Source organism: Rhinichthys klamathensis, unplaced genomic scaffold (genome assembly GCF_029890125.1).
Source record: "Rhinichthys klamathensis goyatoka isolate OS25496 unplaced genomic scaffold, OSU_Roscu_1.1 h1tg000029l_1, whole genome shotgun sequence".
NCBI classification, from domain to species: Eukaryota; Metazoa; Chordata; class Actinopteri; order Cypriniformes; family Leuciscidae; genus Rhinichthys; species Rhinichthys klamathensis.
Window position 1 is genome coordinate 901,250 of NW_026606579.1, and position 27,186 is coordinate 928,435.

At 38.5% G+C, this 27,186-nt stretch overlaps 3 protein-coding genes across 9 annotated transcripts in view; all 3 read left to right on the top strand.

Annotated features, from left to right (window-relative positions):
• The window catches only part of dgki (diacylglycerol kinase, iota), a 45,445-nt gene extending 27,152 nt beyond the window's left edge, over positions 1-18,293 (top strand). For 2 of the 7 annotated variants that reach the window (XM_056245197.1, XM_056245198.1), the window contains exons 5-33: positions 1,178-1,234; positions 1,330-1,452; positions 1,548-1,616; positions 1,708-1,824; positions 3,089-3,163; positions 3,324-3,419; positions 4,399-4,481; positions 5,573-5,633; positions 5,926-6,039; positions 6,707-6,832; positions 6,929-7,007; positions 7,415-7,470; positions 7,557-7,619; positions 7,705-7,778; positions 9,210-9,321; positions 10,673-10,872; positions 11,784-11,846; positions 13,226-13,326; positions 13,449-13,528; positions 13,765-13,809; positions 14,796-14,865; positions 15,412-15,452; positions 15,542-15,666; positions 15,787-15,812; positions 16,061-16,098; positions 16,327-16,447; positions 17,356-17,392; positions 17,489-17,588; positions 17,701-18,293. In XM_056245197.1, coding sequence (XP_056101172.1) covers positions 1,178-1,234; positions 1,330-1,452; positions 1,548-1,616; positions 1,708-1,824; positions 3,089-3,163; positions 3,324-3,419; positions 4,399-4,481; positions 5,573-5,633; positions 5,926-6,039; positions 6,707-6,832; positions 6,929-7,007; positions 7,415-7,470; positions 7,557-7,619; positions 7,705-7,778; positions 9,210-9,321; positions 10,673-10,872; positions 11,784-11,846; positions 13,226-13,326; positions 13,449-13,528; positions 13,765-13,809; positions 14,796-14,865; positions 15,412-15,452; positions 15,542-15,666; positions 15,787-15,812; positions 16,061-16,098; positions 16,327-16,447; positions 17,356-17,392; positions 17,489-17,588; positions 17,701-17,817 — 2,469 coding nt within the window. In that variant the 3' untranslated portion in view covers positions 17,818-18,293. The remainder of the gene's footprint in view (positions 1-1,177; positions 1,235-1,329; positions 1,453-1,547; positions 1,617-1,707; positions 1,825-3,088; positions 3,164-3,323; positions 3,420-4,398; positions 4,482-5,572; positions 5,634-5,925; positions 6,040-6,706; positions 6,833-6,928; positions 7,008-7,414; positions 7,471-7,556; positions 7,620-7,704; positions 7,779-9,209; positions 9,322-10,672; positions 10,873-11,783; positions 11,847-13,225; positions 13,327-13,448; positions 13,529-13,764; positions 13,810-14,795; positions 14,866-15,411; positions 15,453-15,541; positions 15,667-15,786; positions 15,813-16,060; positions 16,099-16,326; positions 16,448-17,355; positions 17,393-17,488; positions 17,589-17,700) is intronic. The other 5 variants (XM_056245199.1, XM_056245200.1, XM_056245201.1 and 2 more) reach the window with 5 other exon arrangements.
• Positions 18,294-19,696: 1,403 nt separating this feature from the next.
• On the top strand, positions 19,697-22,568 carry LOC130080118 (apoptosis facilitator Bcl-2-like protein 14). Its single transcript, XM_056245412.1, has 6 exons — positions 19,697-19,766; positions 20,682-20,932; positions 21,039-21,140; positions 21,265-21,323; positions 22,161-22,427; positions 22,513-22,568. Coding segments are annotated over exons 1-6 (720 nt in total). The 5' UTR covers positions 19,697-19,764; the 3' UTR covers positions 22,552-22,568.
• A 1,093-nt stretch (positions 22,569-23,661) lies between these two features.
• Positions 23,662-27,186, top strand: part of rassf3 (Ras association domain family member 3) — a 38,585-nt gene continuing 35,060 nt past the window's right edge. The window contains exon 1 of the mRNA XM_056245204.1: positions 23,662-24,210. Coding sequence (XP_056101179.1) covers positions 23,778-24,210 — 433 coding nt within the window. The 5' untranslated portion in view covers positions 23,662-23,777. The remainder of the gene's footprint in view (positions 24,211-27,186) is intronic.

The window sequence follows — 27,186 nt, forward strand, 5'->3', positions numbered from 1 at the left end:
AGCGCGCGTAGCGCAAGCCTAGGGTTCGGTTCGGTGGAAAAAAAATCTGAGGTTCGGCAGAAACCGAACCCCGTTAAATAGCCCAATATTCGGCCGAATCCGAATCCTGCATTCGGTGCATCCCTACTTTCCACCACATCCCAAATGAGCTCTGGTGACTCACTGTGGAGGTCATTTGAGTACAGTGAACTCACTGTCATTATTCAATCAACCAGTTTGAGATGATTTGAGCTTTGTGACATGGCGCATTTTTCTGCTGGAAGTAGCCATCAAGAAGGGTACACTGATCATAAAGTGATGAACATGGTCAGCAACAATACTCAGGCTGTGGCGTTTAAACGATGCTCAATTGGTACTAAGGAGCCCAAAGTGTGCCAAGAAAAGATCCCCCACACCATTACACACCATCAACCTGAACCGTTGATACAAGACTAGATGGATCCATGCTTTCTACGCCAAATTCTGACCCTACCATCTGAATGTTGCAGCAGAAATCCAGACTCATCAGACCAGGCAACGTTTTTCCAATCTTGTATTGTGTAATTTGGGTGAGCCGGTGTGAATTGTAGCCTCAGTTTCCTGTTCTGATCTGACAGGAGTGGCACCGGTGTGTTTTGACAGGAGATTCGACGTGTTGTGCGTTCAGAGATGCTCTTCTGCAGACCTCGCTTTTAACAAGTGGTTATTTGAGTTGCTGTTGCCTTTCTATCAGCTGGAACCAGTCTGGTCATTCTCCTCTGATCTCTGACATCAACAAGGCATTTTCACACACATAACTGCCTCTCACTGGATATTTTCTCTTTTTCGGATCATTCTCTGTAAACCCTGGAGATGGTTGTGCATGAAAATCCCAGTAGATCAGCAGTTTCTGAAATAATCTGACCAGCCCATCTGGCACCAACAACCATGCAGGCCACATTCAAAGGCCTTTATTCCCCATTCTGATGCTCAGTTTGAACTTCGGCAGATCGTCTTGACCATTGCTGCATCCGAATAGGCCTACTTCCATACTATATAGAACATACTTTGTTTAACAATCGCGAAGTAAGTTTTAAACCAAATGTAGTACCTACTATACAGTATGCGATTTCAGACGCTGCCTGTCTACATAGCTACACATTGTGTTATTTAACTAAATGATTCTATAAATCTGTCTTTCATTGTCTCTCCCTCACAGATCAACTTCCGTTGCAAACCCACCTTCAGAGAGGGCGGCTCTCGATGCCTTAGAGATGTGAGTCCACTTCTAGAACACATGACTTCAAATCGTTCATCACACAGAAGTTGCTTTGACGTATACTTATTGTACTTATTGTATACTTATGGCAGAATGAACCCTTGTTGGCACGTTTACATGTGACCCGTTGTGTCTGTTTGCGACAGCAGAACGCTTTGAGACATCACTGGGTCCACCGTCGACGGCAAGAGGGGAAGTGTCGTCAGTGCGGCAAAGTATGTCACTGTGTCAGGTTATAGTGAAGGAGGGCGGCAGATTTTTTGTTTGCAAAAGTCAAGTATGTTTATGCTATCCTTCACTTTGATTGTAGAGTTTCCCGCAGAAGTTCTTCCACAGTAAGGAGATCGTGGCCATCAGCTGCTCCTGGTGCAAACTGGCAGTGAGTGTCATGTCTGTGTTTTACTCATAAAACCTCACTGGTTTATGCGATGCAGACTTGTTCCATCTCTTTCCCTGTTTGTCTATCACAGTTCCACAATAAGGTCACGTGCTTCATGCTCCATCAGATCGAGGAGCCCTGCTCACTGGGAGCTCACGCCGGGGTCATCGTACCCCCTTCCTGGATCATCAAAGTCAGGAAACCGCAGGTACGTTTTTATCAGCACTTCATAAAGCGAGGTTTATGTAATGTCCTGCAGGAGACGCTAGGGCAAAGTGACACTAGACTGTTTAGAAGCTGGGCTGTATCTGCTGATCATCTTCAGCTTAAATATGCTTTGATGATGCTAGATTTGATATCAGTAATGTTGCGTTTCATAAAACTTCTATGCATATTTTATATGGAGCTTCTTTCATTGTTTCCTACACGTTCAACATCACAGTTTATCTGTTGCATTAAAAGCTAGAATTGAATTGATCAAAAACTGAACCATCATATCAACAGTCATAGCAGACATTTAGACCACACCCACTCTGATGACACGCTCAGCTATGATTGGATGTGGATTTACTGTATGCATTGATGGGGAAGGTTTTTGAAATGTGGCATCATGTTACTGCCACTTTCAATTCAGGAGTTGCTAAAAGGGAAGTTGCTTGCTTGTACACAAACTGTTGTTGAAATAGTTCAACCAAGGAAAATCTTGTCATTTATTTCTCATCCGATAACACTTTACACTTCAAATTTAATTAATTTATTACTTAAAAATGAACAATATTTAATTAGTAAACTATATTACTTAAGAATTAACAGCATTTATTAATTTTACTCTATGATAATTTCAATTTCATGGGAATTAAAATTACACTTAAATTTTCTATTAAAATACATTTTTAAAATCTAAAGTTGTACTTGTTAACATTTGTTAATCGACTGGGAACTAACATGAACAATCAATGAACAACTAATCTTAACAAAGATTAATAAATGCTTAAAAATATATTTGTCTCATTGTTAGTTCATGTTAGCTAATGCTAACTGATGTTAGCAAATGAGACGTTATTGTAAAGTGTTACCCCTCTCATCCTCGTGTTGTTCTGAACCCACTGAATGACTTTTTTTGTAAATAAAATAAAAGATGTTTTGCAGAATGTTCACACTGCTCTTTTGTTTAGCAGTGCGATATATAGTGAACAAGACCTCTGGTGCCTTTTTGCCCTTTTTGGAGTTGGACAGCTGTCACTCTTTGCATTTGTTGGTAGAAAAGAGCAGTGTGAACTTTCTTCTCATCTCAACATGTTTGGAGCGTCACGAGGGTGAATAAGTGATGAATAAGTTTTACATTTTGGGCCAACTATTCCTTTAATTTGAAATGAACACTTCTATCAGTAATGGTAGAACAACAACTCTGTCCTACTGGAGTTGGTTTTGGTATGTTTTGGCTTAGTCGGCGTCTCTCTCCTGTGTCCCAGAGCTCATTTAAAAACTCCACTCGAAGGAAAAAACGGACGTCGTTCAAAAGAAGAGCCAGCAAAAAGGGCACGGATGTGAGTAGATCTGATTCCTGTCCTGCTTTTAAACTTTTTCTTCCCTTAACTCCTGCTCAGTGATCATCTGTCCCCACTGCTTACTGCAGAGATATGTGTGTGTATTTGTGTGCTAATGTGCATTTATTTGAAGTATAATGAAGTGACTTTGAAATGACAGGAATCAAAATGGCGTCCGTTCATGCTGAAGCCGCTGCCCTCCCCGCTGATGAAACCAGTGCTGGTGTTTGTCAACCCCAAGAGCGGCGGAAACCAGGTGAGACACTGAAGAAAGAGACGAATAGAGTCATCTGTCTGTCTGCCTGCCGTTCAATATATCACTCTATCGTTCTATCAATAGTTCTGTCTGTTGTTCTATCTATCATTCTCTCTGTTTACCGTTCTATCTGATGTTTTATTTGTCATTCTGTCTGTCTGTCTTTCTTTCTATCTATCTTTTGATCATTCTATCTATCGTTCTGTCTTTCTGTTGTCCTATCTATCATTCTGTCTGTCTGTCTTTCTATCTATCTTTCGGTCATTCTATCTATCATTCTATCTGTCGTTCTATGTATCTTTCTGTTATTATATCGTTCTGTTTTTCTGTTGCCCTATTTATCATTCTGTCTGTCTGTTATTCTAGCTTTCTGTTATTCTATTTATCATCCTGTCTGTCGTTCTTTCTATCTTTCTGTCTGTCGCTCTGTCTATATTTCTGTTATTCTATCAATCATTCTGTCTGTCTGTCGTTCTATCTATCATTCTGTCTTTCTGTTCTATTATTCTGTCTGTCGTTCTTTCTATTGTTTTGTCTGTCTGTCGTTCTGTCTGCCTGTCTGTCTACCGTTCTATATATCACTCTGTTGTTCTATCTATCTGTCATTCTATTATGTCGTTATATTCTGTCTGTCATTCTGTCTGTTGTCCTATCTATCATTTTGTCTGTCTGTTGTTCTATCTCTCTATCAATATCTATCATTATATCTTTCTGTCATTCTATCGTTCTTTCATTTTATCTATCGTTCTCAGTTTTTCTATTTCTCATTCTGTTTGTCTGTTTTATGTCATTCTTTTTTTCGTTCTACCTGTCTGTCATTCTATCAATCTATCACTCTGTCTATCATTCTATCTGTCTGTCATGCTATCAGCCTGTCTGTCACTCCATCTATTGTCCTTCTTGTCTTTGTTGTGTCTTTCTCTAAGTCTGTGTCGTGTAGTCTGTCTCTCTGCCCGTCTGATCTGTCTGTGGTTCTCAGGGGACTAAGCTGCTGCAGATGTTCATGTGGATCCTGAACCCTCGGCAGGTGTTTGATTTGTCTCAGGGAGGGCCCAGAGAAGCGTGAGTCTCTCAGTATCAGCGTTCTCTTTCATTCTGTTTCAGATCATCTCTCCCTCCTCCCTTAATGCACTTTAACCCACTATTTCTTTGTCCTGACCACATTAATTATGTAGTCGCTGGATCTCAGCAGTGCTGTGTTCTATAAGGGAGTTCAGTGTTCTAGAAGCTTCTCTCCCCGCTGCCCACTGCCTCAGTTCGCCTCAGTAATTGAGCGGTGAGACAGCACAGCACATGCGCTCTGATCTGATCTGCTCTAGCGATGAGAGAGAGAGAGTATTAAGATGGGAGCAGACACAGCTGGGCGGCTGGGGGCTTTTCTTTTTTTGAGCTGTCTGACAGAGCTGTGATTAAACCCCTATTAAAACAGAAAACCAACACACACACACACACAACCACACATGCAATGGCCCAAAAAACATTTAATCCACACTTAAAAGTGTCTGAATGTCTTTGCACTAGAGGGGGAAAGTAAAAATGTATCAAACCATGTGGCATTTATTTAAAAGAAAACCAAGTTTACATGTCAAACATTTCACAAATTTTTTTTTTGATTAGGTTTCACATAGATAACATTCAAAATGAAGACAGAATATATTTTGTGCATAGCTAATGTGTTGAACTACACATGTGGTTACTCTAAAAGGAGACATGTGAATTCATCTGATATAAATCACCTTCTGGTTAAAAGACATTATTTATTGCATTAGGTACTATCAATGAACAACACTTATTGCATTTATTAATCTTGGTTAATGTTCATTTATAGATATAGTATTGTTCATTGTTTAAATGTTAAACATTGATTAGGGTAACATTAATAAATACTGTAAAACTATTGTTCATTGTTAGTTTGTGATTCCTAATGCATTAACTAATGATAACAAATTAAACTTCATTGTAAAGTGTTACCCATGTCATCGAAAAATGTCTCAGAAAAGTTAAATTCTTAATTTGTATCTAATGCAGTGAAATTCACCCATTTGTGAATGTACCTTAAGCGTCCAAATACTGTTTGGGGTCACTTTGTAATGCTAACTGATTGCAAATGCATCAGTCACAAATATCACTATTTGTCTCCCTCTGTCCATCAGGCTGGAACTATACAGGAAAGTGCCAAATCTTCGCATCCTTGCCTGTGGAGGAGATGGAACGGTAAGGTGCAATGCATGTTGGGATGAACAGATATGTCCAACCCTCTAGAAATGTAAATATTTTGGATGCACCTCCCTCTGGTGACATATGATATGTGGAACGACAATGAACTAAAAAGTAACAAGCAGTGGCGAAACACTGTTATTACCTAATAGTGGGTCTGTGGTTTGTACTGTCATGCTTTCTTACGGGTAATTTCTAGATCCATGACCCATGCAAGATGAAACTTGGATTTCCTGAGCGCTTTTGGCATTTCTCCCCCGGAATGAGTAGTTTGTCCTCTTTTGTCTAGGTGGGCTGGATTCTCTCGGCCTTAGATGAACTTCAGATGAACCCACAACCTCCTGTAGCTGTGCTTCCTCTTGGTACAGGAAATGACCTTGCCAGGACTCTGAACTGGGGAGGGGTGAGTCAACTCATCTTTAAATCTTCTTTAAGTGATTAATAAATAGTTGCATTCCCCATACGTCCTGTCTGCCTGTGTGTATGCTTTCTCCTTTCTTAGTTAGGTGCACGTGTTTCTATTGCTAGTGGAAATCACCATTTCCTAATGCAAACATGCTGCTATCACAGAAAGCTAGCATCCATCACACATTTCACCCTCACCTTACTCGTGAAATGCTGAATAACAGCACCTTTGAATTTGAATTTGGTTTGTTTTACACAACACAAGAGCGTGTGAAAGCAAACAGCATTAGTTGGATATGATCGGGCTGCTCTGATTGGCTGAGAGGCTGTAATTGTGCAGTTGGCCAACTAAGTGGTTGTCACTGATAAATGCCACTCATTATTTTCCATTATACTCTGACCTCGTGCCTGGAGAAACACTGGCCTTGGGATCTGGAGTGTCTCTCTCGTTTTTTCCCCCATGCTTTAATCGAAAGTCTGTTATTAGCAATGAAGCGGGTATAATGATCCTCGCTGTCCACTCTGAACATTCGAATTGATGGTATAATCATTGCAATTCATGTCAAGTACTGTGTTTATGCCAGGAGTAAATAGCCCTTTACATACAGTAGCTGGCCTGTGTAAGGTAAGACCTCTCGGCTCAACATGATCTCTTCATGTTTCAGGGTTACACCGACGAGTCGGTGTCTAAGGTGTTGTGTCACGTGGAGGACGGTACGGTGGTGCAGTTGGACCGCTGGAATCTGCAGGTGGAGCGTTCGGCTTCCCAGCCGGAGGAGGGCACGCAGAAGGTGGTCGCTGGAGATATATGTAGATACACACCAGGATATATGTTACGTTTATACGCTGCTGATATTACAATGTGTCTCTTTGCTGTCTTTTATCAGCTTCCTCTTAACGTGTTCAATAACTACTTCAGCCTCGGCTTTGATGCCCACGTCACCCTGGAGTTCCACGAGTCTAGAGGTTTGTGACGAATATGTGTGCATTTTACATATTCACGTATTGCTAAACCTTTCAAACTTAAATAAATAAATGACCTTTTATATGTAAATGGTATGTTTGCCAGAGTCAAGCTGCTGAATACTGAATAGGCTTTGATGTGTATAATAAATGTGGATGGGCATATGTTAATATGATGACCTCATAGCCGTGATGATTCTGAATTATTTCAAAAGAGCAAAGAAAGAAAAATCCTATTTTCTATGATATGACCCTTTTAAAATGAACTCTTGACTCACTTTATTGGCTGCGCACGTGTGTGGCATTTAATAAAATGTCCTTGTTGGCCAAAGATCTTTATATTATAAAGATAATGAGGAAGAAGAGATGCATAAAGTCATAATAATTTGTGTCGTCGTGTTCCTTCACAGAAGCCAACCCCGAGAAATTCAACAGTCGCTTCCGTAACAAGATGTTCTATGCAGGGGTAGGCAGAGTTCCCTTTCTGACAGAATATGGTGTGTGTGTGTGTGTGTGTGTGTAAGAGACTGACTCTTAGTTTTGTCCCCTCAGGCGGCTTTCTCCGACTTTCTCCAGCGGAGCTCCAGGGATCTGTCTAAGCATGTCAGAGTGGTGGTGAGTATGAAACTGTTCCTGTCTGCTCATGCTAACTTTCCCATTGTCCACCTGATATTTAACATGTTGTTCTGCATACTGACAGTGTGATGGTACGGATCTCACACCCAAGATCCAGGAACTGAAGTTTCAGTGCATCGTCTTCTTGAATATTCCCAGGTGGGGTGCAAAAATAAGGGTCATTCTCAGGAAAAGCCATTTATGTCAGAAATTCTGGTAGTATGTGCCTTGTAATAAATCATAAATTAAATATAAAACAACTTTCAAAACATGTTTTTCTGCCAAGCCTGGTACATTAGAAATGTGTCTGGGTTGAAGGTCAGTACAAAACATCTAATAATGGCCTCAGCTAACACATTGTTTTTGTACTTAGTGCCAAGAAAAAAACAATTCCGCACAAATGTTACTGCGATGTTTCTCGCACAACAGTGTTTAAATGTTGAGCTTGTAAAGGTCAATTATAATAAGTGTGGCTGTAATGAAGCACTTTTAATCTTCCGACTTCTGTGATGTCACTTCTTCAAATTTGATTTTAGAAAGATCAAACCAATGTTTTAAACAATCTACGTGGGGAAAATGTTACAGAATAATAGGGTTGGGCAGAAAAAGAAAAAAAAATCAGCATTTTCTCAGAAACTGCATAGAGCGTTAAAAATGACATACTGCAGACTGAAAGCATTTATTTTAAAGCAATTATTTTAATGACATTTTATAGCATTTTATTTGAACTTGTATTATTTATTTAGTTGTTGCTGTTAACTGGAGAGATGTTTTTTTATTTAACCCAATATGAAATATAGTGGTGATGAAAAGGGTCATGCAAACTTGATTCCAACGAAAACACATTTCAATATAAAATTAAGCTTTTACTTTTTAAGCTTTTAATTTCATTTGCATTACAATTACATTATGTCAGTAGTGAGTCATAGTGTCACAAATTTGCCACAAATAGCATGTTTCCTGAGAAGGAGCCATTAGGAGTTTTTCAGTGGATCTATATTTACTGTTGCATGATTCTGGATAAATTGAGTATAACGATTTTTTTTTTTTTGTTTAAAATGGAGATCACGATTCTGAACAGACAACTAAACAAGATAACATGCAATTTACTAGAGATTCTGACAACATTTTAATTGCTGCAGTCTATTTAAAAGATGTCTAATTTGAATGAATATTTTTTAAAAAAAATCGGTTTGAATGATTGATTCACTCAAAAAAAGACTTCACTTGTTTAATTACTGGATGAACCAGCAACAAATCTCTTTAATGAATGATTCAATGACTCACACATTTTTCCCAGTCACTTGTCGCCACCTACTGGTGTAATGATGTAACTGATCAGCGCCAGCGCAGATTTGAGTGTTCTGCTGTGATTTTGTCAAAGGTTTAATAGACATGGCCGAAATCGTTGTCATTTAGGAATAAGATCACGTGGGTGTTTGAATCGAGTTTGCGATCTTTTAATGATTAATCGTGCAGCTTTATCCCAGTTTTTACCTGAAGGATTCATGCATACAACTTTTTTTAAACATGTCAACAGGACTGTCTTATTTTATATACCTCATTAAACGCTGTACTCTCTCTCTGTAGGTACTGCGCTGGTACCATGCCATGGGGAAACACGGGCGACCACAGAGATTTTGAGGCTCAGAGGCATGACGACGGCTGCATCGAGGTGATCGGTTTCACCATGGCCTCTCTGGTGAGCAATTGGCGATTGGCTCTTTTATTTAGAGCGGGATTTATTCTGCCACACTTTTTCACTTTCCCATAGTAATATGTTTAGTCTTTGTTGCAGTTTTAAAGGGTTAGTTCACCCAAAAATGAAAATTCTGTCAGTAATTACTCACCCTCATGTTGTTCCAACCCCGTAAGACTTTCGTTCATCTTCGGAAAACAAATTAAAGGAGAACTCCGGCGCAAAATGAACCTTTGGTCTAATAAAACATTGGTACCTAGTCAATCGTTCTCTGAGATTTGTTTTCATGATGATCGAATGTAAAGAGTTTTATCTCTAAAAACTGTTTAGCGTATAACGCTAGTAATGGGGGCATCTATTAAGTAAAAATAAATCGCTAGTTTATACCACTAACAAGACTCAAAATAGCCCCACACGAACACAGTAACATAATGAGGGTCCCTACATGCAAAACGAAGCATTGAGAACTTTGTAAGTGTACAGATCGTTTAATAAGAAGATATTTTATGAAGACAGTCCACTTCGTGTATACAGACAGGAGCCATCTTTGGAAAACAGTCTCGACTAATCAAACCACGAACGCCATTCATACAGTTCAGCTCACTTAGCACGTCGTTCGTGGTTTGATTAATCGAGACTGTTTTCCAAAGATGGCTCCTGTCTGTATACACGAAGTGGACTGTCTTTATCTTTATCTTCTTATTAAACGGTCTGTACACTTACAAAGTTCTCAATGCTTCGTTTTGCATGTAGGGACCCTCATTATGTTACTGTGTTCGTGTGGGGCTATTTTGAGTCTTGTTAGTGGTATAAACTAGCGATTTATTTTTACTTAATAGATGCCCCCATTACTAGCGTTATACGCTAAACAGTTTTTAGAGATAAAACTCTTTACATTCGATCATCATGAAAACAAATCTCAGAGAACGGTTGACTAGGTACCAATGTTTTATTAGACCAAAGGTTCATTTTGCGCCGGAGTTCTCCTTTAAGATATTTTTGATTAAATCTGAGAGCTGGATCACTCCTCCATAGGCTTCTTAAGGGATCGAAACTGACCGGCCCAAAAGTTATGAAAGACATCGTTAAAATAGTCCAAGTGACTACAGTGGCTCAACCTTAAGTTTATCAAGCGACGAGAATACTTTTTGTGCGCAAAAATAACGACTTTATTCAACTAATCATTTCCTTCTCTGTACGGCCGTGATATTTCACGCAGTGATATCACGCAAAGCTTCTAGGTTGCACCAGAGCCATAGGGTTGCACGTCACACGTAGGCTCACTATTGGCCGACGCTGGTCATGTGTGTGATCAGGCTTAAGGCTTGCATGCGTTTCCCTGTCTTCACACAAGGCGGCGCTGCAGGTGGGCGGCCACGGCGAACGGCTGCATCAGTGCAGAGAGGTCATCCTCACCACCTTCAAGACGCTGCCCGTGCAGGTGGACGGAGAACCGTGTCGCCTCACGCCCTCGACCCTGCACATATCACTGAGGAACCAGGCCAACATGGTGCAGAAGAGCAAGAGACGCACATCTGTGCCGCTGCTCAATGAGTGAGTCACTAAATAATCTGCACTCAAATCTACTACTTAATCCACTCATGCATCAGTGCAAAATACATATGCATCTTTGACAAATGCGGATGTGCAAGATGTAAAAAAAATTTGAACAAACTGATTTTTAAAAGACGTTTTGATCTCAGATTCATGCATGTTATGAAACTTTCTTGGTGCTTTACAACGTGATATTGGACAACCTGAACTAACCTAGTCCTGTTATTACAAGGTCAAATATTTAGAGACTGACTTTGACACACAGTCAGCTTATGGCTTTCTTAATACAAAACAACAGTGACAAGGGCAAAATTACGTCTACTGACGAGCCAATAGAAATGCAACATGTAATTGGGTATTGATCAACGCGACATGGCGTTAAAAACTTAAAACTACTTACCTCAAGCTCCATTCGCAAAATTGGCCTCAGTTCCCCTAGCCATGACCACGTCCATATTCTCCTCTTTCGATTCCTCTTCTTTTTTTTCAGCGCACATAAAAACCACAATTGCCAAAAAGTGTGATTCATCTTACTCTCTTTGGTTACCACTAGCGCATGCTGATGACGTTTTGTTCTTCTATACTAACTTGCGTCGCAGCCTACGATTCAAAAGGTGTCATAATCATAGTCTACATACATGTGTGCTTGACTGATGAGTGTTCTAGTAACAGCACTAATGCACTGCTCTTCTAGAACCTCTCTCACGGTCTGTGTGCTGCTCTGCAGTGCCTCAGTGTGTTTTTCTTTCTTTTTCTTTCCTTGTCTCCATCTTTCTCTCTCCTCCTTAATTACTGGTCGCCCTTCATGCGTTTGTCCCTCTCCGCCTCCATCTCTCTCTCTCTCTCTCTGTCTCTTGTGCTGACTGGCTTGGCTGTGCTGCCTGTGTTCCTGTGTGGCTGCGCTGACTCAGCATTCAGAAAGTGTGCGCAGCCGACCTGCGCCGCCTCTCTGCTCCCCCCGACTCCTTCTCTGTGTAAGTATGGTATACACAGCCGTGTCGCACACCTCGGCCTGCTGACAGAGCGTGTGTGTGTGTGTTTTGTGTTTTCCAGTCAGCCGACAGAGTCTTGAGGTGTTGTTCTGTTGCTGTGCATCTTAAAGTCAACATGAAACTATCAAATCGACCCTGTTTAGTGTCGTAATACATGTTTCTGGTCTTATTGCACATAACCGAGTCCAAAAAAAGTGTTTGTTTTATTAACCTCTCATCATAATTTCATAAATTGCTTTGCTATTTTAGTTGGAATTCTTCTAGGCCACTCGATGGACCGTGCAGTTGTAAAAATAATGCATTTTAAGCATTTTATCTAAGCTAAGTTAAGCTATTGCAGGTTGTTTGTAAAATCATTTATTTCCTGCAGGAATGAAAAAAAAAAACGTTTTGTGACAAACTTGGGACAATAATTATGCATAATTATTCGCATATATATAAGTTCGGTACTGTCAAAACAATTAATTCAGACATCAAAATGGATTTTAATATTGCCATACAGCACCACCAAATTTCCTAATAAATAAAAAATAATTAAAATGAATAATCATACTAGAATTTAAATGTTAATGTTCACATGAGAATTTAAATCTGTTAACTTTGTAATGATAACACATTAAAAATAAATAATTATTTTTATCATTTTTAAATAATAAAATCATTTATAATAAATAAATATTCATACTAGAATTACATGTTACTTTTGTAACATAAAGTTTATATATATATATATATATATATATATATATATATATATATATATATATATATATATATATATAATGTACCAAATTATTTTAAAAAAAATTCACTTTTTTCTGTTATACCACCATTTTTGACTATATGCACTGCACATGTGGACAAATAATTATTAAAAATTATTATTATTCAAATAGCTAAATGCTTTATAAAATATTGCAGATAGTATTTACAAAATGTAATGATGGTTAAGGTTATAGAAGGTTGCATAAATAATAGTAAATTATGATTAATTTGTATATGTCAAGGGTCAATCATGTTGACTTGTATAAGGATGACAGATTTGGTCTAAACAGACGAAACGGCCCCAGAAAGGATTTTTATTAATGTCTACAGTCCTTTCTGATCTTCACCTGTCCTTTTGTGAAACTCATTTTCACTTTTGCTTTTAGCTCCTCATCATCTGGGTTTAATACTTTATTTTCATTGTTTTCCATTACGATTCAGTACGATCATAAAGTCCTTTCATGTAGAGCATTATCAGCAAGCAGAAGATAAAACCAAGAAAATGTCTGTTCCACCTCCACCTCTGTTGGTTCATATCTCACATGAATGCTTTTATGTGGGATCGGTTCTCATTTCTCGTCGTCTGCACATCGCAGCCCTCATGCAGTCCCTGACCGTCTGCGACTGCGCGTGAACCGCATCATCCTGCAGGAATACGAGAGCATGCAGTTCGACAAGGAGCGTCTGCGTGACATCTGTAAGTTAATCACAACCTTTCCCACAATTCAGTTCACATATCTTTATATAGTGCTGTTGTAGGAAGGGTGGATATGTGACTGTATGCCAACTCAGTGTGTGTGTGTGTGTTTGCTTGTTCAGCTACTCCTGTTGGCATCGTGGTGGTGAGAGGAGACTGTGACCTGGAAACCTGTCGACTGTACATTGACAGGCTTCAGGAGGTGAGCACTTCCCACGCTGCTCCTTTCAGTCCGAATTAACTGAGGAATGAATCAATACAATTACTGCCTTAAAACCTGCATAAACAAGACATTTTTCTTTTTTGTTGGGACGTAAAAACGGTTGTTTCTGGTCCTGTGGTTTTTAGTAATTTCATTTGCATCATTTAACCTCAAACCATGCCACCATCATGTTATACATTTTCGCAATTACACATTTCTTTGTCTGTTGTTGACAGGATTTGCATCAAGCGCCCTCTTCTGGTCACCGAGTGCACTACCAGGTAAACGCCTCCACAGGGTTGGACAAAATTCAGACAAATTCTGTTTTCACTCGTTGCACCTTGTGGGATTCTTATCTGTATTTATTGTCAGTATTTACTGTTATCTTTTCCTGCATGTTACTGTTGTTTCCTGTGTTTTGTTTTAATCCATTGCCATCCAATGTGCTAAAAATGACAATAAAGTTGATTTTGACTTTGGATATAAATTCAGTCCTGACAAGACTGTTAATCCAGCCATTAAAATAGATTCTAATATTGCCATACAGCACCACAAAATGAATTTAAAAAAAAATTCACTTTGTAATGATAACTTAATAATAATAATAATAATCACATTAGAAAATCTATCTATAAAATGTATTAATTTAGTAATGGTAAATAATATAAATCTTCACATCAGAATTTAAATCTATTAACTGCAGCGATAACAATAAAATAAATATCTTACATTAGAATTTAAATCTGTTCATTTAGCAATGATAACTTAATAAAATATTCACATCAGAATTTAAATCTATTAAGTTTGTAATGATAACAATAAAATAAATATTCATAAATATTTAGAATTTAAATCTATTAATTTTGTAATTATAACCTGATAAAAATATTCACATCAGTATTTGAATCTATTAAATTTGTAGTGATAAACGCTCAGATTAGAATTTAAATATATTTATTTTGTAATGATAAAACAAATATCAAAAATACATATTCACATTAACATTGGAATCTAATAATTATGTAATATTTTGATAATATTATAATAAATGATACCTCAAAATACACCATGTTTTGTGTGTATGAGTGAATCATACTGAAATTCATAATGTTATTGAAATGTATAGGTATACTATAAAGCTACACCTACACTAGTTATGTGAATTTAATTGAATTTTAATTCAAATTCAGGAATTGAATTATAAGCAGCATCTTGTCAAACTGTGCCTCACACAGAACACCTGTGATGTGTTTCTGTCTGTTCTCAGGATGAGAGCACAGGTTTGGCTTGGCCGAGTTTAGCACACAGACTTTCAGCAAACTGGAGCTTCCTAGACTGTGAGTCTCCGCATCCGAACTGTGTTTCTATTGTCTATAAGAAGAGACATACCTTTGCAAATAAAGTCAGTTTAAGTGTGTGTGTTAACACTTCATGTTCGGTTCTCTTGGCTATTTTAGGCTGCTTTCACACTTGGTTTGATTGCCTGGTCCGAACCAAATATACCATATACTCCAAAATACCATGTATGCACATACAACGAACGCATTTAGGCCAGAAAACACTGTTTTTGATGTTCAATAAGATCCGTCGCCAAATATACATAATAAAAGCTTTTTTTATCTTTAGGTTTGGTGTTAAAAAGGACTAGAGTAATCGCACCAGAGTTCATTTTAATGGAACTAGACCTGCCAAGTGTGAACACACCCTAACTGTTTAATGCTAGCTGAATAAAAGCACATCTGGCACAGACATTTGAACTTTATCGCCTCCTGCCTGGAGTACTGAGTTTTATAACCTCCACAGTAACACAGGAATGTGTTGTGATTTGTGTACTTCAATAAAGTATGTAATAATCATCACTTCACTGTACATTATGTTTCCAGCTACATCAGCCGACCGCTTTTATCGCATAGACAAGGCTCAGGTATGATGATACAGCGTTATAATATGTATAGAAAATCAAAAAGATATCGGAAGCTGCAAATTGTGCACTTGTAATGTGTGTACCTACAGGAGCATCTTCACTTTGTGACTGAAATATGCCAGGATGAGGTTTTCATCCTGGACCACGAGGCCCCAGCGGTGAGCCAGGTCCGAGCTCCTGGAATGCCAGATGTGGTGGTGGAACCCAGTTCCAGGTGAGAATCATCATTACCTTATTTTTCCGTTCGTTCCTTTCGGTTTTGTACCTCACTGCTCTGTGCAATTGCATGAACAAAGCTTACATTTTATTTTTTGCTCTCGTTTCCTTATTGCAGTGTTCCCCTGACCTCAGATGAACAAGGTACAGTACAAACACAAGTATTTCTTTGAAGTGGTGGAGAGACAGGAAGCATTTAGAAATTAATTTAAACTCAGGGAGTTTTTCCTGTCAGAAGTCATGGGATAAACCCATTGGTGACATTCAGTTATCGCCACCAGAAATGTCTCAAATTCATGTCATAATTGCTAGGTACTTGCTATACCTTATGCATGATTGTTACTCATACAATATCATGTGTTGACAATCTCATTGTTTTTTTGTTTTTCTAGCTCTATTGTCAGCTGCTGTTAAAGGAGACCTGTCTGCGGTGAGTTTATATTTTATTTGAATGAATATTTTTCTAGAAACTGAAAGTGAAAGAGTTTTCTAGAAGTGCGCTATGCCACATGACTCATCAGGGTGGTGCACAACATGATGCAGTGTAACTTGCGCAACTAGTAAAGCTTCTGTGGCAAACCAATGTTTTTTTATATGATTCAAAGCAACCATGCTCTCTCATATGCTCTTGACTCATGATCTGTCCCACGTGTAACAGATGCCGGGCTCCTGCGGCAGCGGGGTCAGTCTGTTGGTTCGGGACTCTATGGGCTGCACCGCTCTACACTTGGCCGCCCATCACGGTCACACGGAGGTTGTGAGTTTCATTCTAGAACACGGTGAGTGTTGGAACGAGCATCTGGACACGCACCCTCCTGTGTTTGCGGACTCAAGGTTCAAAGTTTGTTTGTCACATGCTCAACTGGGAGGGAAGGGAGTTTTGTTTCCCGTTTTAGATACCATCACATGTCTAAGAGAACCAAAACCAAAGCCAGTTAGGAATAATGGGCACAAAAGGTATCTGGACACTTAATGGATGAAAAATTCTTTTTTTTTCTTCTTTTTTTTAAAGAAAGAAAATACAGGCACTCTTAAAACAAAAACCTTTAAATGTCAAGTGACATTTTTAAATATGACCTAAATGTCAAGATAGTTTTTGGAAAATTAAATAACATTTTAAACGTGTATTAAATGTCTGAATAGTTTTTGGGGCATCAAAACATTTTTTTAATAAGAAGTAAATACTAATTTATTTTGTATCATATCCATATATATGGGATGCACCTAAATGCAAATTCTGGATTCTGTAAAAACTGTATATCACAGGGCTGGGCAGGTCGGGACTGGGGGGCACAAGGGGTGGATTTGATGACGGTCAAGCACAGGACTGCAAACAAAAGGAGAATAAATAGGGAGAGAATGTGCTCACACCACACATAATGGCCAGAGAACAAAATCACAAGCCAAGTGCCCAAACAAAACATGACATAAACACACAGCCAATGAGAACACTCAAAAGCCATGTGTTCACACAAAACGTAACATGAAAGCACGCCAACCACATCCTACATAGAACAATGCAACACAAGAACACTCAGCAAATGAAAATATGAACCAGGCACTCTACAAAAAAAAAAAAAAACGAAAGAAGAGTGCACAGAAAGTGAATTAACACTCACTCCAGCCCTATATATACTGTATTTATATCAAATCTCTCCTCACTCACAGGCAGTTCTGTTTCTTTCAGGGTCAAAGCTGATGTTGGATTTAACTGAGAAAGACACGTACGTAGTTGTGGTTTGATCTATTTATTTGCGTCACAGAACCGGTCATTTCAGGTAAACAGGCATTTCATTTTTCCTAACTTCTGTTTTTTTCAGAGGTGACACTGCACTGCACAAAGCAGCATCCCAGCAGCACCGTGAGGTATGCAGACGTCTGCTGGAGGCTGGGGCTTCCCTTAGCAAAACAAACTTCCTGGTGAGAATCTCCTCGTTTCGCTAGATTGTGCAAGAAATAGTAGCACTAGTGTATAAACACAACTATGCGCGCACACGACTTGGTAGTCACATTTTTGCCATTGTCCTTTTAGGGAAAAACTCCCAAGGATTGTGCCCTGGATACCGGGAACTTGGAGTTGGCGTCCCTCATGGAGAGCCAGCCGGTAGATGAGCCCGTGGCACACGAGGATCTGGAGACGGCTGTATGAACGGGCTCACACGCTTAGTGTTAGGAAGAATTGTACCCACAGAAAGTGGCTGTCGGCACTCCTCCACGCGCCTGCTCACACTCGAACGAGAGAGCTTGAGGGGGGAAAGAGAAAGAGAGGTGTATCGAGAGCGCCTCGGGTTGAGAAAGTCCTCTGCGAACAGGAAAATGTCTAGCTGTTGTTTTTCCACTGATGTCGCTGTGGTTTTTTTTTTAATTGTAGGCTCTGACCTAGCATTTATTTATTGCTCTTATTTATTATAACTATTTATTCAAGGATGGATTGGGTTTTGCTGCGTCAACAGTTAGGTTTAGAGACACAAAAGACGTTTAAACATGTTGTGTGCCAAAGACACACAGACAGGAAAAACATCATCCGCTCCTGAAGAGGGTCGTCATTGGTTCAGAGTTTGTTTGCAGGAGGATCTTCTTCCAGAGTGTTTTTACAGCGGACAAAATAGCTCCAGAGATGTTAAACTGGAACCCCAGTGGTTGATGATCGGAAATCTACATAACTACAGACTTTACACAATCTGTTTCCTTCTCATTTGTTTGTGTGCCGTTACAGTGGCGTGATTGTGAAATTATCTTATGACAATGAGAAAACATCTGAGCCATTTTCAATGCAATATGAATGGATGACATTTGTGCATTTATCTATTTATTATTACATTACATTAATGTTTCAAGACAAGCAAAGGAACCGGATGCGTTTTTCCATTGATGGCAGCTGATTTTTGGCTCCATGATAAGGTTGCGTTTGACAACACTGGCCTGCGAGAAGAATGACTAAACCAAATGAACGCAAGAAGGACACTGACGAGAGTTGTGTGGTATTTCGAACACTTCTGTAACATTACCTAGTCCTGTCCCATGTCGAATCACTCATGACGGGAAATGCATGAAAATGGCTGCCTGTAGGATCACGCTGAGCCTCTGAGATACATTTACATACGAGTGATCTGCTGTGTCATCTTGTATTATCAGTTGACATTTTAACACATTATTGTGCATGGAATTTTGTTACCTCTCTGGATGTTTCTACCCCTCAGTGATTATGTAATGAAATGGCATTATTTCTTTTAAATTTTTTAATTTATATAAAAAAATTGTTCAGTGGTTGTATTTTGCTTTTGCTTTTTTTTTTTTTTTAATCCTTTAAAAGATGGGACTACTTGAATGTTTTAGTTTTTTCTAATTTCTAAATATATATTTTAGGTGTGAATGAGGTCATGGGGTGAGTAGAAATGGTGGATATGTGGAGATGTGACATGTTGCACAATCTCAAAATCGGGAATGTTTACTCATTAAAGGGCAGTCGGATGGAAAGCACCAGTGTTTTGTGTGTTTTATGGACATTCCTAGATGTACCTGATGTTAAAGAAACTACTGTAACAAAAATAAATAACATGCATTATCTGCACTCTTGACTCAACTGATCCCAAGTATGGACATTTATCTTTCTCCCCCCTTTATTGACCTAAATGCTGTAATGTACAAACTTAAAATAACCATTCATTCTCATTTACCCAAATCAAGGAACTGTTTAAGGTCTCTTTTTAATGGATAGATCGCCCAAAAATTAAAGTTTGTTCAAAGTTGACAACACACAAAAAAGTGCATAGCATGGCCATGTTCATGCTGCCCATTCCATGCAATGAAAGCATATACAGCCCTAGGCTAGCCAATGAATTAACTGAGAAAGTTAATATAAAGAAATAATATAAAGCATGCCATTTTGCAGTCTAAGCAGTATGACTAATAATTAGAGGGAAATCAATGAATCGTGTGGTTTGAATGAAACTATTTTTGTTGATTCATTGAGTGTGTGACTCACCGTGCGTCATCACGTTACGCAGTCAGTTTGGCTCCGCCCAAGCGCGTATAATATGCTGAACTTTTTTCAATCCTCTGAGTGTGAAGCATCACAGACTGAAAGCAACGAGTCATGTAAGTGTTTTAACTTGCAATATATTTATTCACATAGAGAAAACTTTAATATGACTGTCGCAGATTTTTGTCCTGTTTTTCTTAAAGAGGATTAAGTATAGCCTACATTTGGTTCACACTTCCGTGACTTCAGTCAGCTTAACGTTAGATATAGAAATACGTCGAGACAACTCAAATCATTTTGTCATGCGTGTGATTTGGATCTAAACTTATGGAAATGTCGGAAGTAATAGGGAAACAAACAAACAAACAAACGTCTCGATTTAATGGAGAAGTTTGACGAACATGTCCAGACACATTCACTCTATTTACACAGCGACCGCGAGTTCACTATAGGATATATAATAACCAAATCTACCTTAAATGTGTCATTTTCATGAATAAACTTACAGCTGAAAACATTTCATAGTAAAATTAAATGTAACGTTAAGTTAAAGAAATATTCATGGTAAAATACGCATCAGCTCTAGGCTTCCATTGCAAGTACATGAATGCATGTACAAACAGTTGTTAAAGTCAAATACTACTAGCTCTTATTTTTACTTTAAAAACTTTAGGATTTTTGTCACGGTTGAATTTTAAAAATGTTAAAAGTTAAATTAAGCCCCTGATTTGTAAGTTAAAGGTTTGCTCAGTCATGTTTCCTCATGGAAAGTTTTACAGACGAATAAATGGAATAGGAATTTGAAAAATGTGTAAAATGATGTATATCCACATGAGCTGATGACTCCATTCATACCAGAATTCATACCAGAAGCCTATAAAAATCAGTATTATAGTACTTAATGTGTCGTGGTACACATTATTAATACTGTTCAGTAAATGAAAGTTATACTGAGTTCACCACCTATAAAGATTAGGTTGCACTCAACTTGCTGATCCAAGTGTTTTGATGAAGTTTTGATAACTGACCAGGGCCCAGGAGCACAGCAATGGTGATGTCCAGATTCCTGCGGTGGACAGTCTGGAGTTCAGACTCCTTATGTCGTACGCCCGCAAGAGACGACCCATGGACACCAGTCTGCAGCAGGACATCCCAGAGAGAGAGGTGTCTGAAAAAAGAAGTAGAAGAATGCACAAAAAGAAGAAATTGAGATTATCTTTCATTACAAAATGTATTAAACCCAAGACAGATGATACACCTGAACCACAGCAAGCAGCGCTAGGTGAGAGCGAAATATAATATTGACCTTCAAATGTGTGTTTTTTTTATTTTTATAAAACATTCTCTATAAAGTGAGATTTTTGAGATCCTAACATCTCTTCTTTCAGATGATGGGAAAGTGGATGAGATGGAAAACATGGTCAGTGAATTGACAGAGATATCAGATTCTGTCCACTTCACTTCAAGTGATATAGAATCAGACGGTGATGGTGAGTTCAAGCTCATTCTTCTCTTTTGATTTCTGTATCCGATCTAAGTATTAGCGGTCACCGAGTTGCTTCGTTCAGAGATTGCAAACTGAACTTCTCATTCCTGAATCTGTTTTCTCTGCAGATGTTGTGCAAAGGCTGGCGGAGATCCTCAGATTACATGGCGATGAGCTGGATGAAAAGGTCAGTGGAATGATGTCATTTAATGAGATGTTACACCTGACCACCAGGTGTCTCTGCAAACACAGTTACCTGCACTTTAATGCTGTCCACTGTACATCATGTTTTTCTATACCTTTATTTACATAATAAACAGTTCATTCCAAAAGTCTTCAGACAACATTAATAATACAAATTATAATTCATGTCAATGTTTCAAGTTAACTTTTTACTGTGCTGTTGATGTACTTTGTAACGGGGAAAATTGAAGTGAACTGCACAATAGAGGTGTTTTTACTACCTGTGAAAGACTTTGACTTTGTAATATCCGTAATAGACTTTACATTTGAACAATCATTATATAAAAAAAATGTCACATCAGCAAAAAAAAGTGTAAAATCAATGTAACGTATCTGTTAGCTGCAAAGCTTAATTATTAAAAATCATTTTGATATTAAAAAAAAAGATGGTGAGTTTGTCAACTATGTTAAAGACAAACTGATTTTGGCAAATCACTATTTTGCCTCAAAATTTCAATGGCAGGCCTATCTGGCCAACCAAATGTTATTTTTCTTGATTAGGTTAACCTCATTTTAATATTTATTTACATTTTTTTATTTTTTATTAACAGCTTCAGTTGCTCTTTGTCCAAATATTGTCAATGTTTGTGGTGGTTGTTTTTCTGAGGTTGCGAATTAGCCTGAGAGTTTTGATATTTAATTGTTTTTGTTAATAAATTAGACCGCTGCACATAGATCTTGCTTTATCATTCCTACTGCAACCAAAACTGTGAAAAACAGATATAAATAACATACTAAATGAAAACATCTCTTCTGTTTTATCTCTGAACCTCTGCTGCAGATTAAGAAAGACAAGGCCTTATATGAAACGCTGCAGTCCTCTTTCAAGTATAGCTTCTTCAAGAAAGTGATGGATACTTTCTGTAGAAGTGTCACCTTAGAACTGCCAACAGAAGACGAGAAAGTTGACGTGGCTCTGATTTGTGAAGCCACCAGTCAGCTCTATGGCGTCAACTACCATCCAATGAACCGTGTGCTGGGCTTCGGTGCCAAGTATCTTCAGGAAAATTACTCCAAGTGGATTAGCAGAAACATGCATGTAGGCAGTGTAAGTATCTCAATGACATCTGGCCTAATAACACATACAAAAACAGGATGAATCTTTAGTCACAGTGCCATTTTCCCTCTCACAGGCAGAAGTTGGAGATGAATCCAAAGAGGAAGTCCAGTGAGCTGACGAGATGTTCTCCGTCCTCAAATTACAGACGTCTTTCTCAGGGGCACAGTCACTTTATTCACAATAAAAAAAGAGATTTTCTAGTGTACCAGCAGGGATCTAGTACTTTTTCTTCACTAGGTCCTCGAACACCTGAGGCCAAAAAAGAGGAAATAGTTTATAGAGCCGAATATAAATGCATGTACACCAAACCTCATTAAGAGTGCTATGGATACTGCCTCAAAGCATTACATGTACTTTATGCTTTGAAAATCAGGATGATACATCATTCCCGACTGTATACGTTATCATATTTAGCTGTACTAGTAAACTTTTTTTTATTTATTTAATGAGACATCCAAATTGTTATTATTAATTGTTATTTTTCTTTTTTGTTAAAACTGTTTTTGTTTTGAAATGAACATATTTCAGGTACTTTAGCATCTAGAATGAAACTGTCATTAAGAGGATAGGAAAAATGTTGTCTAAATAATGTATTTTGTTCAATGTTATAATAAACAACTTTGACATGTCATTTTGTCTGTTTTCTTTCCTACACTATATGACATTGTACAAATATGTGGAACAACTTTTATAAATATAGGCTTACCTTTCCAGGAGTTTTTGTGATGATATCTGCATACTTTTAGACATATACATGGAGTATTTTATCAGTGAAAGGTCGTTGATTAACCTCTGGGTTTGAATGTTATATATATATATTTTATTATTAAATATAGTTTGTATTAAAGGTTTAGTCATTTTGTTGTTTTTGTCATTTTTACATTTACATTACATTTATTCTGTTAATGACTTTCGTTTTTACATAGTGCATCAAGTCAAACTAAATGAAAACTAGCAATGTTTTCTTGGAAAATATAGCTGAAGCAAAGTAGGTTTAAGTTTTATTTTAGCTAAAGTTAATTTATAGTTTATTTTATCATGACAAATTGTATGGTTTTAGTGATGATGTTCAATGTTATGGTCTATAACTATAATCTTGTAACTATAATCTTGCTTCTAGTAAACTGATTTGATGTATTAACGGTGTGTGTGTGTGCGCGAGTGCGCGCAGCTCAGGTGAAACATGAGACGCGCGTGCACCTGTCTTACCTGCTTGAGCACCAATCCTCCGTCTTAGAGAACCTCGGCGAAATTTTCTCGAAGCCTGAGAAATGTCTCATTGCAAACCTCCAAGAACCGGCTTCTTAGATCTACAGGTGTTTCTGCGTTTCCTATGGCATGATGCATCACAGTAGGAAGTACTCGCCACCGCGCCACTGCGTCGTCGGGACGCCTCTAGTTGTACCTCAGCTGAACCGGTTACCGACCTTTCGGGTGGAAGAAGGTCACCCGATGGAGAAGAATTCACCGAAAGCCAAATCCAGAATGCGCAACGCGAAGGTGAAGGCGGTGAAGAGAGCTCCGTCTCCCCAAAGACCACGCGTCTCTCCAAAACCCGTTCAAAGCGAAGCGCTACCGAAGGTGGCGGAGAACGGTGGAGCCGGACAGCGGTCTCGAAAGAGGGGCTTCAAACCCCCAGATGTGAGGACGATATTCGACCCACGCGTAAAAGTGGAGAGAGGAGAAGGACACTCGTTTTGTGAGGACGCGACGCACGCTTGGTGCGATGTGTGTTGCTCGTATATCTTTCAAGATGGCTTGACCTGCACAGGTGAGAACTTTATATTAGACTTCTACAGATTTGACCATTATATGTATACAGAGAGGTAGTCAATATCAAACAATGTTTTTTTTTTTAGTATATTAGTCTAGACAAGGTCAATTCATCACTATGTGCTGTTGATCCAAGCAGAATGACTGTTTCTTAAGAATTGTTAGTTACTTTTGGATAAAAGTGGCAACTAAATGGAATTATATTATAGGCCTAATATTTCATAAATCATAAACTCATAACTGCATGTTCATGACCTTCCTCACACACCTCACACTCATCTACAGGTATGTGGACTGACTGGTTTGGGTTTATAAATTCACTGAGTTGCACCTTCGGCACCCACATTTACGGTACATGTCACAAATATGTCTTATAATACTTGGCAATGCGGAAGTCAGTCCTGTACATGTACTCATAATTCATTTGATCAAATCTAAGGCTCAAGTTATAGGCACACTGAACATTTGCACCTGAAATGGTCACTGGCAGTAGCGATTGACATTTTCATCCCTGAATGAAAGCCTTGCATTGTTTTCAGTAGTGAAAATATATCTAAAAATCATATGCAAAGCATCATCTGCTTCAACCCACAACCAAATTTGTATTGTACATTTTGTAACCTCAAAAGAAAGTATGACCATAGAGACGTCTAGAAGTGAATTTGCAAGTGTATTTTTGATTAAAATGACCCAAATGTCCCTCAATTCATTCTCCTAATATGGCTCTCTGTGTCACTTGTCTGAGCTGCAATTGTGCAGAGGTTGTCCATTCACAAGTGTTAACTCAAATGGAACAACTGGACAAAGGTAAGTTTCACTGAGTCTTCTTGCTTGACTTGAGTGAGCAGGTAATTGAGAGAGAGAGCCACTGGCTCGGCTGAATGGGTTGAAAGCCTGTTTTTAGAGCTGCCATCCAATTCACTCTCATGTCGCATAGCCTTTCATTTTGATATTAGTACATTTTAAGGGGCCACTTACAGATCCTGGAATATGTGGGCAGGGAAAGCGTTCACTAAATGATGTTTCATTAAACAAAGTTCAGGAGGAGCACGTTCAAATAATCAATCCAATTAACTTGTCATCAGCAATCATCATGTCTATCCCATCAGCATGAGAGGAAGCATATATGCACTCAGTCGACTACAATCATTGACCGTTTTTCAGCATCCCTCCAGTTTACAGTAGAGTACATGAAAATATATATGAAGACCTCCGATGCAAAAGCCTCTAAAAGCCACCTATGTCAAAAATGAGATAATAATATTGAGTGATATATATATAAGAGAGATATATATATATACATTATCTCATGAAACCCCTCACATTTCAGCAAACATTTTAGTATATCTTCTCAAGGGACAATATAGAAATGAAACTTGGATATATTTTAGAGTAGTCAATGTGCTGCTTGTATAACAGTATTTACTGTCCTCTGAAAATAACTCAACATACATCCATTATTGTCAAAATAGCTGGCAACAAAAGTGAGTACACCCTAAGTGATTATAGCTGTACGTCGTTTAACCATGCAAAGCCACATGTCCTATTCATCATGTTCATGTTTCTGTCTGCTTGACAGGACCATACAAATTTGTGTATCTTGTATTAGAGCAGTTCAAATTTGTGCTTTGAGTACAATTCTCTCATACTGACCACTGGATGTTCAACATGGCACCTCATGGCAAAGAGATCTCTACTGCGACATTCTGAAGCAGAACATGATGCGCTCCCTTCAGAAACTGGGCCGAACGGCATGATAGCGACCCCAAACAAACTGAGGAAGGTGAAGGTGATGGAGTGGTCAAGTATGTCTCCAGACCTGAACCCTGTTGAGCACCTGTTGGGCGTCCTCGAGCGGAAGGAGGAGAAGCGCCATGTGTCTAACATCCAGCAAAATATTGACACTTTGGACACAGTTTTGACATGTTCACTTAGGGTGTACTCACTTTTGTTGCCAGCTATTTTGACAATAATGGCTCTATTTTGAGGTATTTTCAGAGGACAGTAAATATATACTGCTATACAAGCAGCACATTGACTACTCTAAAATATATCCAAGTTTAATTTCTATAGTATTGTCCCTTGAGAAGATATGCTAAAATGTTTGTGAGGGGTGTAGTCACTTTTGTGAGATACTGTGTATATATATATGTCCATGTACTCTACTGTAAACAATATATATAAATAATTATAATATAAATAAATAAATATATATGATTACATAAATGCAAGAATGTGCATAAAGCATGCTACATGTAAATATGCTCTTTTATTTTAAATTGGAAAATGTGCACGAAACGTGATCCATGACAGCTTCCTTCATTTGTAACTTGTCTTTTTGCCACTTTTAATATCAAGAATGAATTGTAATGGAGTTTTCTAATGGTCCAAATGATTTAATGAATCTTTAATGCAGTGAAAGTAAAACTTTCTTCGGCCTATTATCTGTTTCTAGTGTAGCATCTGTACTCTGTGGGATTTCATTCACTTCACTGCAAATAATAGTCTGTATGTAGTACAGTATACCTAAGCAAAAGATCAACAAAGACGCCTTTTTTCCACCTTTGTGGGTCTCACAACCTTTTTGGCCTTTCTAGCCCGACTGTATTGTGTCCTGCTATTTGACACCCACCTGTTCGCTCCCCTAATGTCCATCTGTCTGTTTGTGTAGCGGCAGTGACAGTGTGTCTAGAGAAGGCACACCGTCCTGTCACAGCAGAGCCATGGCTCACAATGGGAACCGCGGGGGTCAGTGGAACAACTGCACACACACATTGGAGCAGGGGCTTCATGACGGGAGGCTTCAACCGGTTAGGAGTTAGAAGCAGTGCTGCAGGTTCAGTGCTGAAGGGAACATATTTCAGCCAGTAAATATTCAGGGGTTGAAGTGAGACTCGATGTTGTTCTGGTCGGGCAGTGGACTGTAAGTCATGGGTCTGAGGAAAGGGTTTGGAAGAACTTTAAGAAGACTTAC

Excerpts from the sequence above, each read along its gene's own strand:
- LOC130080118 (XM_056245412.1), top strand. Across the intron at positions 20,933-21,038 it reads ACCACAGCAAGCAGCGCTAG|ATGATGGGAAAGTGGATGAG; the intron begins GTGAGAGCGAAA and ends CTCTTCTTTCAG. Across the intron at positions 21,141-21,264 it reads TATAGAATCAGACGGTGATG|ATGTTGTGCAAAGGCTGGCG; the intron begins GTGAGTTCAAGC and ends TTTTCTCTGCAG.